Genomic DNA, 12,726 nt, shown 5'->3' with positions numbered 1-12,726 from the left:
TTTCAAATGTTTTCTCCCAATCTGTGGCTCATCTTTTCATTCTCTTAACGTCCTCACACTTTTCATGCCTGCATTTTCTCATTTAATCCTCCCAACATTCTGTGAGCTATATAGTATTGAGCCATATAGCATTTTCCTAAGAAAACCAAGGCTTAGAGAGATCAACTGACTTGCTAAGTGATGGAGCTAAGATCTGAACCCAGATCTGACCCAGAGCTTCAGACCTCCCATCACCACGTCTGCTGTCCTACTTGCCACAGGTTAGCCCATGTGGGAGTAAATCTTGATCATTTTGTACGAAAGTACCCTTTCACAGTCTCAGAAGATAGTCTCTATTTGGATGCTCTGCAGAGCCCGGCATGGTGACTTGCATCTAAGTACCTGAATAGGGCATAGAAAACCCTCTTCAATCTAACCCCCACCTACCTCCTCTGCCTCTTCTCCCACTGCTAATTGCCTCCCATTCCATGTTCACAAGACAAGAAACTGTTTGCAGGTCGCCAGTATGCTTGCTCTTCCAGGACCTCTGCTCTCTTGCTGTTCTCTCTGACGGAAAGACCCTTCCTCATTGTGCGTTGGTCAAGCCTTACTTTCAATTCCTCATTCACATATCACTTCGCAAAGCCCTCTAGTCCCCACTTTCTAGACCTTGAAATTTCACTTCTCTGTACAGTCTGTCTCCCCCACTACATTGACAAACTCCCTGAGCACTTGGAAAATACTTTCCAAGTCCCTTCAACAAGCCTGTGTGTAGTAGGTGCTCAGTGAATTTGTTCTTAATAAATGAATAAAGGTGATATTGACAAACGCCATCATCTAGTGGTTAGAGGCACCTCTCATCTTTAAGAATATTTAACTAAAAGAAATAAGTTTGTTTCTTTTCTTTTTCTTGTTAATCGTATTTGCTTTCAGACTTTCAATTTCGTTTTATATTAATGAAAATTCCCTTTCAACGTTTTACACCAGAATATCTGTTTCCAGTACTTTAGACTTCAAGGGCAGGCATAATTCAATAAATAAAGGAGATTTTTTGAATCGATGAGTCATTAGTGAGACCAATGAGTGAAAACACATTACACATTTTTCATTTTTTTGAGCCTTACAGTTTTGGTAACCGCTGGTAACAAGGTTTAACAGTTTGAGCTCAGAGTCAGCTGCTGGGTCTTGTCTGAACCCCTGCTGGGTGGATGTGCCCCAGGACGTCCCACTGCAGGAGCTGGGGACCAGACACTTGCACAGACTGCAGTACCTGTGAGATGCTAGAAGTCCAGGGACAGCACATCGTGTGAACAGAGCAGGGATTCAGGGTCAGACAGTCCTAAGATAGAATCCCAGCCACTTGTAGGCTGTGTAATGTTGGAAACTTGCTTAATCTCTCTGAGCCCCAGTTTCTTCATCTGTGAAATGGGAAGAATAAAAATACTACATCATTAGTATAATAATCTGTGGAGCAATTTGGAGGAATAAATGATTGAGTGAGATAATGTATGTGAAGCCTCTGGTATCTACCATCAACTCCATAAAGATTAGCTTCAAACTCCTTCCCCACTTCACACCCCACTCCGCCACCCACCGAAAGGGATCACTTAGACCTCCCCCCGCTCCCTCTGGTTGATTCCACGGAATCTCTTCCCCATGATGAGTAAGAAACATGGCATCCAGTGTAGCTCAGTATCTAGCACAGTGCCTGCCGCACGGCAGATGCTCACTTAACTATTTTTGAATTGATTAATTAGTTAATGAATGAATGGAGGTGGGGCGGTGTCCTGTCCAGCCCCGGCCTGCTTGTCCATGCTTGGTCCCATTCCTTGCCTTCTCCCGCTCCACTTCCCATCATAGGGATCTGACCCTTGCAGGTTGCATTTCTCAGCCTCTCTTGTCGGCTGGCTGCTGCTTGGCCAATGACGTGCACTGGTGGGAGATTGGAAGGTGGGAGAAAGGAAGAAGCCGGGGTATTTCTCTCTCTCTGTCCCAGTCAGAGGCACCTTCTTGAACAGTGAGGGAGTCTCCTCCTTTTCTCCAGCTCCCACCAGAGAGGCCCACTGCAGCTCCAGCTTCCACAGGTGGCCCCCACCCCTGGGCTCTGGTGCCCTGGCTTCCTCCCTCTGTCCCACCGACCCTGGGGAGGCAGTGTCTCCTTGTTGATGTTTATCTCTGAGTTACTTCTCCCTCCTCCCTGGAGCCTCTCAAGCCTTCCATCACCCAGGTAACCACTTCTCTGTCATTAATTCCCTCTGCTGTGTACCCTCGAAGTACTTTCTACTATCCTGCTTAGACCCCTCTGGGGAATCAGGAGTGTCTGAGCTCAGAGTTAAGAGAACCCCACTCTTCCAAGCTCCACCATCCACTGGCCGTGTGGCCAGTCAATCCTTGGGAGCCTCAGTTTCCTCATTTGTAACAAAGGTTAACAGCATCCATCTTACTTCTCTCCCAGGGTCACTGTGAGAGTCCAATGAGATAATCCATTCATATACTCACCAAGTACTTACTGAGTACCTGTCACAGGTGCATGTGGAGGCTGGAACAAGGAGCAAACACCTAATGTCCCTGTTCATGGGGGTTCCAGTTAGTAGTAACAGGTGGCCTTGTAAACTGCCAAGTTCTGGAAAAAGCTAATGGGATTTAGTGACCCGACTTCCTTGATCCCCAGAAACCCTTGGGGGTGCCCAGAGTTCTCCAGTCCACTTATGGGGAGCCCTAGCCCTGACCTAGAGTAAGGTGGCCCGGCCAGTGGATGCAGCAACACGCGGTGATACGTGCATAGTGATGGGGACAGAAAGCTGAGTCCCTCCCCCCACCAGACCCAACCCAGGTGTTCTGTTTGCGTGTCCTCTAGCATATCGGAGCTCACTTTAATTGACTGTAAAGGATTAGCCTGATTCTTCTGCTGTAATGGGTTTTTCCTTTAATCATTTTAATTTGGTGTTATTTGAAGTAAGCGTGCCATTGACTAAAGCCTGCAAATCTTGTTTGTGCCTAGATCGTTTTTGAAATGGTATTCTCTGTAACACAATTTTTAGTTATTGATGACCTCTTTTTATCTAATGATTTAGTCGGCTTCACTTGAATGATAATATTGATAACAATATGTGGCCGATGGTCTATTTGCAGCAATATTCCAAGAGGCAAAAGGCAAGCATTTGTGCACTTGTGGAAAATAGGTAAATGTGCCAGTTTTAAGCAAGCATGAAAATGGGGCATATTAATTTGGATCTAACATTTCTCGCTTCCTGAGTGTTTTCATATGGTCTTTCCTGTGTTGTCCTCTGGAGAAGGCATTTCCATCCCCATTTTTTAATGACAAAATCACTAAGATTTAAAGAAGCAGGTCACTCTCCCCTGTAGGTAATGACAAAACCAGAATCAGAAGGGCAGGTGAAAAAAAAGAGAAGAAGCATATACAGGCCCTTTTTAAAGGCGCAGTAATCTCCCTAAGCCTCAATTTCCTCATCCGTAAATGGGGATAATAACTGAGGGTGATGCTAGGGGTTAAATGAGAGCGTGTCTGTCAGTAGCATGGTGCCTGGTACATGATGATTGATAAACGGTGGCTCTAAAGCAGGGCAGAGCTCACCCGAAGCCTTCTCATCACCCATCCCCTTGTTTTCTGCTCTCTCTCTGCAGATGACCATTCTCGAGTGAGGCTGCTGGTGCTGGATGGAGACCCACACTCCGACTACATCAACGCCAACTACATTGATGTGAGGCTCTCCATGGGGCTGGGCAGCTGGGTTCTGGGGTTGGCTACAGTAGGCTCAAGATCTGTGGCTGTGTCCCCAGCCGCTCCCCCGGACGGTGGCCCTCCTAGAACAGGTCCAGAGGGTCTGGCTCCTCCCTGTAACTAGTGTAACCCGAGCTGATTAGCCATCTAAAGCTGCATCCACTTTCAGGCTGGCTGGAGTAGCCTGCTCTGTGGGAACCCAGGATCGCCAGTCTTGTTCATTCACCCATTCATTCTTCTGTATGTATGTCTGTCCGTTTACCCATTCATTCATTTATTTGAAGGTACAGCCATTTATGCAACAAAAATTTCAGAATACCTACTGTATGTTGGATGCTATAGGAGCCATAAAGCTAAAAATGCCATGGTCTCTACCCTCTAAAACCTTAGCAGGAAGATAAGCTGTGCACATCAATAATTTCAGGGCAAACTAGAAAGTGGCGAGTGTCATGAGTTCAGATAAAATGCTACAGGGATTCAGAGGTGGGAGGGAAAAAGTCACTCTTCTATCAGGAATGCGAAGTGTGATGTGAACCGAAACTTCAAGCACAGGTAGAATTTAAAATCAAAGAGGGGGAAGATGGGCCTCTGCCAAAGAAAAGCACAAGCTGAGATGTAGCAGAGGGTAAGTAGCAGCTCAGTTCGAGGGGAGCAGAGACTCTATAATGGGAATAGTGGAAAATAAGGTTGGAGCTAGATCACTGATGCTTTGTGATCAAACGTTGGAAGTCAGACTTTATTTTGTAGGCAAGAGAAAGCTCTGGAAAGTTTTTGATCAAGGAGGTGACCGGTTCAGAGCTGAGCTTTGGGATGATTTATCTATTACCCAGGGTAAGATCGATGAGAGGGAAGAGGGTCTGGGAATAAGACCCCCAATTAGGAAAGGGGGCTGCTTCAGTGTTCCAGAGAATATGGAGGAAGGAACTAAATACAACAGGAGCCAAGATGGGCATACACGGAAGTAAGAGAGTTTGTAAAAGGGAAGCATGGTCACTGGGACCAGAGAGACATCCCAGAATGACCGATGCAAGCCAGGCTTCTGAGGACCTCAGCTCGGAGTCCAAGAACCTTGACGAAAGGCTCAGAGATCCACCTTGGTGTCTCTGACTCCCAAGTGTTTTTATAGACAAGCTATAAGGCACTGTGGCATGCCTTTGAATTCCCTATTGTGTATTGAGCCTTGTGTTAGGCATTTGCCTGTTTGCCCTCAGATCTATTCCTTGCCCTTCCCTGTTCTGCTTTGTGTTGCTGGTATGCGTGTGTGTCTGTGTGCGTGCGCATGTTTGTGTGTGCATTGTGTGCATGTGCGTATGTGCATGTGTGCGCGCGTGTGTGCGTTTGTGTGCATGTTTCTATGTGTTTGCATGTGTGTGCATGTTTGCGTGTGTGCATTGCATTTTTTGTGTGCGTGTGCACGTTTGTGCGTATGTTCGTATGTGTGCATGTGCATATGTGCGTGTATGCATGTGCTTCTCTGTGCGTGTGTGTGCGTGTGCGTGTGTGTGTGTGTTTGTGCATGTGCGTCTGTGTGTGCGTGTTTGTATGTGTGTGGTGTGTGTATGTGCGTGTGTGCATGTGCGTCTGTGTGTGTGTGCGTGTGTGTATGTGCGTGTGTGCATGTGCGTCTGTGTGTGTGTGTGCGTGTGTGCAGGGAGGAGAGCGAGCTGACCCTTTAAGGAAGGTGCGATGGGAGATTGGCAGGTGATGGGAAGGGAGACGCCGTCGTATTTATCTGCCTCTCTTGTCTCCTGGGGTGGCAGCTCCAGCAGCGGCTGCATCAAGCAGGGCCACCAGAGTGATCCAGCCTTGACAAGGTGGCCCCAGCTCCTGGGCTCTGGCGACTTCTCTGTCTCCCGTTATCTGCTGGTTCTAGGGGTGACCACATCCTCTTGCCATTGCTGATCTCTGGGTGGCCTCACTGTTCCGTTTTGCAACTTAGCTCCTCCATCACCTGTATAACCAGCTCCCTGTACTGAATTCCCTCGGTCTGAAACACCTGGAATGGTTCTCCGCCTGGACTCTGGTTAACAAGAAAATTCACAAGGAGATGGCCAGTTCTGAGCAGCCTGTCTCCAACCTGGAGAAAGCACTCAGCATTCACCCATCATGCCTTCAGCCTTTCCCTCATGCATCTAGTATTCATTTCTCACACACAGCAGATCCTCCACTGTGTGCCAGAAACACAGACCTTAAAGGGGGCTCAAGTCTGGTGAGGGAGTCAGGTAAGAAAAGAGACCCTCGAAGAGCAGGGGCCATGGAAACGTAAAGGAAAAGCAAAGCCTCAAGGTGGGAGTGGTGTGGTCAGTGAAGCCTTCCTGGAGGAGGTGACACAGTGCTGCTTTAGCCAATGAGTGAGAGTCAGCCGATGGTAGTCAGGCAAGAAGGACCGATGGTGGCTTAAGAATTATTGATCACCTCTAGTGTACCAACATTGCCTTAACTAGTATCACAACTCACAAAGTAAATGCCATTACTACCCATTTCCAGATGAGTGAACTGGGGCTCTCAAGGTTATGAAACTTCTCCAGGATGTGAGGGAGGGGACAGCAGGAGTCTGCATTGGCGGTGCCTCCCCAACCATGCCCTGCTGGCTTTAATAATGACAGTAATGCAATGACAACAGCCCAGAGCTCTAAATGAGTCACTCTTGGGCCCTGTGAGGGGTGGTTTTAAATGAATCTGTTTATTGAGACCTCCCACTAGCCCTCTAGGATAGGTGACCACCCCCATTTTCCAGATAGGGAAGCTGAGGTTTAAAGAGATTGCACAGCTTGAGTGTGGGCATCTGCTCTGTGGCAGAAGCAGGCTAGAAACCAGACCCGAATGACTCCCAGGCCAGGGCTGTTGGTCCTGTCCCTCCTTACCCACTCGAAAGACACCACCTTGCATGCAGCACACAGTGGGGACTCGAACAGCGCATGCGGAACCAAACTGAGTTGGTTCCTTCCATTTCTCCTCGACTTTGACTCTGGCTGAGTGGATGGGGCAGCCCTGACAGCCATGCCCACGAGGGGTCTGCTGGCCCAAGTTGCCATATCTGGCATTCATTGCCTGAGTGCTAACCTCCGGCAAAAGGCATTTTCCTGGATAGACAATCCAAAGTTGAGGGAGGATGTGACTGCGGTCAGAGCCAAGATGCACTTTGGTATTTTATAGGCAACAAAGGAAATTGCTTTAAATGCAAGTGAATCTCTGCAACACCAGCACTAATAACAGCACCCATTTCTACCAGGTTCTTATCATCGCAATGCATTCTGAGAGCCTTTAAGGATAAGAGGCCAGGGGTGGAGGTTAAGAGGCTTGCTCAGGGTCACACAGCTAGAATCCAGTTCTCTGCCCACCTTCTCCCTCTCTCTAGGAAGTAGATTGTGCAGACAGGCCAAAGTCTCTGCTAGATGCTGTCTTAATAAGTGATACTGGACTGTGTGCTGTGGTTAGAGTCAAGGGCTCACGAGACCAAAGTCGTGACATGAATTCAGTCCTTACAGAGGCCACAGTGAATCCAGGCCTTTCTGCTCCCTAGCCTTATGATCTTAGGCAGATTATTTACCCATTCTGATGTCTGTAAAATGGGATGATGCCAACCCGTAAGAATGTGACAACTGATGTGAAGTGTCTATCTGTCAGGGTCCCATTGGGAAACAGAGGGTCACTCAAAGGGAATTTAATAACAGTAGGAACAGGATTAAAGGAAACTAAAGGGGGAGGCAAAGTGGCAGGAGTTCAGTATCCCCAGGCTAGAACCAACAGGAAGCTCTCAAGCTCCTGAGAGCAGGGAGAGTAGCTGTAAGCAGGGGGCTGCCTGATTGGAGCTGTAGCCTTTGATGGAAAGTCAAGGCCAAGCCATGGTGACCTGATAGGGAGAGACCCAAAAGAACCTACACCCCAACCTCCCAATGGCCTCTGAGCTCCTGCTTCTGCTCCGCATTGACCAAACCCAACTAGCAGCTGGAGGGCATGGAAGCCCGTGGTGTCCTCCATACAGGTCAACCTCCCAGGGCACGAGCAGAGCAGGGAAGGAAATAGAGAGTCAATGGAGGGACAGAGAAGACACCAAGCATGAGCTCCTTTTAGCACAGCGTGAGCAGTACAGGGTGGAGGGGAGGGGGATCACATCAGTTGTGACCCCCTGTACACTCCAGCAAAATCAAAATTCCCAGGGTCTCTGTGGGGATTCCTGGCAGACACACCCTAGATAGCTGTCTAGGGCTCACCCCTTGGCCCTGGTTTCCACCCAGCCAAAATCCTCCCTGTACTCCAGAGGGCTAACTGCCCATGCTAGAATCATTTATCCACAATTGGATCTTGACGATTCATTAAAACAACTCCATTTGGATAATGAGCTAGATGGGGCCAGCCCTGTAAGGCCTCCAGAGGCCGTGGTTCCTCCTGTCTGAACCATACCTCCAGCACATTTGTTTGCACACCCGAGAATGTATTGGCCACTTGAATCTGTTATAAATTACCAGTCTGGAAATAAATATCGTCTCTGGGTCCCCAATAAGTAACAGATGCATGGGCGCGGAGTGAGATAAATGCATGTTGGATGCAAACCTCTTTCCCATTGCTCACAGGCAGCTGGAGGCAAGCCCAGTACCAGTTTGCAGTCCATGTGCGTGTTGTGTAGGTGGGACTTAAGTGAACTCAAAGTTCTTTTAAGGTTAGGAAGTTTTCTGTACCAGCTCTTGGGAAATCCCCAGAGCAGCCCCAAGTGAGCAGTACGTTTCCTCTCGTCTCCATTGCTGAAGAGTCAGGTGGTTAGAATGCTTTCTCTTGGGGACTGCGTGGGTTCCTGGAGACCAGAGAGGGTCTGTTGACTTGGGTGCCACGTGCGGACAGGAACGCAGCATGCATGCGTTCATTCTGTATGCATTTATCGGGGCTGACTGCCCAGGCAGACTTCTCCATGCTGGGGACATAGCCATGAGCAAGCCCATTACAGCCCTGCCCTGCTGGAGCTCTCATTCGACTGGGAAAACAGATGATAAGCATGTAAATAAACAAAGACTTTGGTGGTGAGTGCCCTGAAGAGAAGTAAACCAGAGAAAGCAAAAAGAACCAAGGATGTCAGGGTGGGCAGGTAAGGGCTGACTGTGGAGGTGACTGCCATCCCAGCAGAAGCCTGGATGGAAGGGGGAGAGCAAACCACTCGGTTATGTGGGGACAGGCACAGCAGGCGTGGGTAGGAGCCAGTGCTAAGGCTTATAGGTGGAAACATGATGGCTGCTTCTGAAGAAGAGCAAGACAGCCAGTGAGCCGTGGGGAGGGCGGTAGGAAACCTGAGAATATTGCTGAAGGGATGAAATGGGAATAACAGGGATGTTGAGACGCCCAAACTAGGCTTAAGGGGCCAGTTCAACTGCCATGACCTCAGAGAACACTTCTCTGGCCTCTTGGCACATCTTGCTCTTGGTGGCCCTTATCCCAGTTTGTTGACGTCTACAAGCTGCTCAGAATCTGAGCCCACATCCATCAGGTCCACTTTTGTACTTCCAGTGCCTTGTACAGAGTAGTAGATGCTCAGTTAATACCTGTCAATTGAATATTGAAGGACTGAGTGAGCAAACGAATAGTGAAACCAAGTCGTCTGACTCCCACAGTTGAAATGTGAATTTCTTGCTCAGAATTTCATCCCATTGACTTTGAAGTGTGTTAGAATCTTCCAAATCCCATGCATTTTGTCTTTTGCCTTTTGTCTGCCAATTAAGGCCTTAAGGGAATGCCCCAACCTCACCTCAGAGACATATTCATGCATGTATGCCACCGACCAGTCTCTGCTGAAAACTATACCCAGCTCTGGGTGGCCTGTCCCATGGCCCAGAAGGAGAAAATATTAAAAAAAAAAAAAAAAAACTTGTTGCAACATACATTGTAAAGGTGTTAACTGGGCATCTACCAATCCCTGCAGGGCTTAGGAGGAAGGAGGGCTCATTTGAAGTGCAGTGTGGGAAGCTGGGGCAAAGGGTACACGGAAGGGCCTGGAGAGGGACAACTGGAAATGAGGCTGAAGATGAGGATGGAGACAGGGGATTCGTCCCAAGCTAAGGCATTTGGACATCATTGTACAGGCAGCGGGGAGCCACTGCAGGCTTTTAAGTGGGGAAACAACACAATCAGATGTACGCTGGGGAGTTCATTCTGGCAGGAAGCAGATGGACTCTGGGACTGGACTGGAGGCAGGGAGGCCAGCATGAGGCTATTGTCTTGGCCCAGATCAGGGAGGATGAAGGCTGTAAGAAGGAATGATGTGGGGATGACAGAAGAGGATGGACTTGAGAAACCGCATCTTTCCACACTGTAGGGTACTATTTTCTATTCCCAAGCCTACTCAAGAAGACTCCCACAGTCTAATTCTTCCTGTGAGCCTGGGAATCACTGTCCATCCTAAAGGAACAGAGAGCTCTTTGTGCCTCTCATCTTCCTTCCTACCCCTCACGGCTCAGAGAAGGGCTCAGTTACTACATTTATAGGCAGAGCAGGAAAGCAAAGGGGAGGGAAGGGCTTCCCATCTCAGGATCTCCGTGATGGCCAAAACAGACTTTTTAATCATGGTAGGCACTCAATGAATGCTTTCCAGATACACAACAAAATAATAATAATAGCAAAGACATATATGTTAAATCCTAGACTAGTGCCTGATACATAATAACTGTCATATATTAACTCACAACCCTAACAGCAAGGCTGTAATATAAATGCTGTTATCCCCATTTAACAGCAAAATTAATAGAAGCACAAGGAGGTTAAGTAACCTGCCCCAGACCACACAGCCTAAAAGGGACAGAGCCAGGATTCACACCCAGGCAGTTTAAATTCAGAGTCCATGCATAAAACTACCATGCTATGCTGCCTTTCTTATTTTTTTTTAATTTATTTTGTTGAAACGTAGTTAGTTAACAATGTTGTGTTAATTTCTGCTGAACCGCACAGTGATTCAGTTATATATATACATTCTTTGTCATATTCTTTTCCATTATAGTTTATCACAGGATATTGAATATAGTTCCCTGTGCTATACACTAGGACCTTGTTGTTTCTATATATACTAGTTTGCATCTGGTAATCCCAAACTCCCAATCCATCCCTCCCCACCCCCTCTCCCCCTTGGCAACCACAAGTCTGTCCTCTATGTCTGTGAGTCTGTTTCTGCTTCATAAATAAGTTCATTTGTGTCATATTTTAGATTCCACATGTAAGTGATATCATATGGTATTTGTCTCTCTCTTTCTGACTTACTTCACTCAGTATGATAATCTCTAGGTCCATCCATGTCACTGCAAATGGCATTATTTCATTCTTTTTATGGCCAAGTAGTATTCCATTGTATATATGTACCACATCTTCTTTATCCATTCATCTGTCAATGGACATTTAGGTTGTTTCCATGTCTTGGCTATTGTGAATAGTGCTGCTATGAACATAGGGGTGCGTGTATCTCTTTGAATTATAGTTTTGTCCAGATACGTGCCCAAGAGTGGGATTGCTGCATCATATGGCAACTCTAGTTTTTTTGAGGGACCTCCATACTGTTTTCCACAGTGGCTGCACCAATTTACATTCCCACTAACAGTGTAGGAGGGTTCCCTCTTGTCCACACCCTCGTCAGCATGTTATTTGGAGACTTTTGAATGATGGCCATTCTGACCAGTGTGAGGTGGGACCCCATTGTGGTTTTGATGTGCATTTCTCTAATAACTGTATGCTGCCTTTCTGGTTGGTCTCTCAACAGCTTGTTTATTGGGCATTTGCTCTGAGATTCACACGGTGCTAGGCTCCACAGAAAATTTTTTTAAACTTAGGAGGCAGTGTGTGTCCTCAAGAAGCTGACAACCCCACTAAGAAGACAGGACCACGCAAACAAAGAGTTTAGGTGGGGCTGTTGATTCCTGGTGGTTAATCCAACAGTTGTGGCCATGACACTGGCCTTGGGTTGTTACTGACAGTCACCCCAGGTGTTACTAGAGTATGCCAGGTAATTCTTACAAAGTACCTACTAAATATTTATGGAGCAAGTGGAAGTCTGAGGTAGAGAGATGTACAGGGGACTTAGAAATGAATCTTTGAATCAGAAAGTAGATCCAGAACTTCTGAGACACCATCATGTCTGTTTCTCCACGAACCATGCAGATGACTTTTCTATTTGATTTCCTAAAGAAGAGGGTCTTGAGGCAGCTTATCCTCCTCAGCAGAACACAAAGACTCATCAGCAACGTTTAAGACAAAAATAGGTGTTCATCAGACTTTCGGACTTGTTTTCCCTGAGATTGTTAACTATAAAAGAAAGTGGAGTTTCAGGACTTTGCAACACCCTCTCCACCAACAGGCTCCATAATTGGCATATATATATTTTTTTGATTTATCCTTTCATTCGTGTATTTACTCATTCAATAAATACTAATTACGTTCAATGTTATGTACTAAGTGCAGATCTGTCTCCAAAACTTGAACTTCTACCCAATATGATATACTTCCTCTCTGTAGCAAAAAAGGGGACCCTTCATGTAGGACATGCCCAGACAAAAGAGAAGGTTGTCCTCAACCGTTCCCCAATGATTAGGATTATGGGGCACCAGAGTAACCACACATCAGAGCCCAGCAGGGCCTACTGAAGACTCTGAAACGTACAGGGAAATCAGAAACTGATCTCTGAATCTGAAGGTGGCTGTATCAGTCTCTAGGGCACACCTACCTGGGGTCCCCCCCCCCCCCACAAATGAAAGGAACTTCAGTTCCAAGCCCAGCCATGTAGCACAGAGAGGCAGTGTGACATCTTTTCCTAATTGTTACTGATGCGAGGAGCCAGCAAGGTGATTGTTTTCTTCTTTCAGGTGCCTTACGGGGCCTCGCACAGTGTTCTGCATGTAATCACGGCTCAGGAAAGACTTGGTGGTGGTTGATATCCCACAGAAACCTGAAAATTCCTTCTCCACCTTTTTCTGGGTGCATAGCCATAACTGATGGCCATCTGACTTTTGCTCCCAGTCCGTGGCTCCAAGGCAAACCTG

General features: G+C 47.2%; 1 protein-coding gene across 1 annotated transcript in view; it reads left to right on the top strand.

The window, feature by feature from the left end:
- PTPRT (protein tyrosine phosphatase receptor type T) overlaps window positions 1-12,726 on the top strand; it is a gene marked incomplete at both ends in the record, with an annotated part of 1,082,998 nt that overhangs the window by 1,026,692 nt on the left and 43,580 nt on the right. Inside the window, 1 exon segment of the mRNA XM_082857741.1 lies at window positions 3,625-3,701. Coding sequence (XP_082713867.1) covers window positions 3,625-3,701 — 77 coding nt within the window.

This window comes from Leucopleurus acutus (genome assembly GCF_964270905.1).
Source record: "Leucopleurus acutus genome assembly, chromosome: 16".
Lineage (NCBI taxonomy): Eukaryota > Metazoa > Chordata > Mammalia > Artiodactyla > Delphinidae > Leucopleurus > Leucopleurus acutus.
The sequence above is the reverse complement of the archived record's forward strand: the minus strand, read 5'-3'. Positions and strand labels throughout refer to the sequence as shown.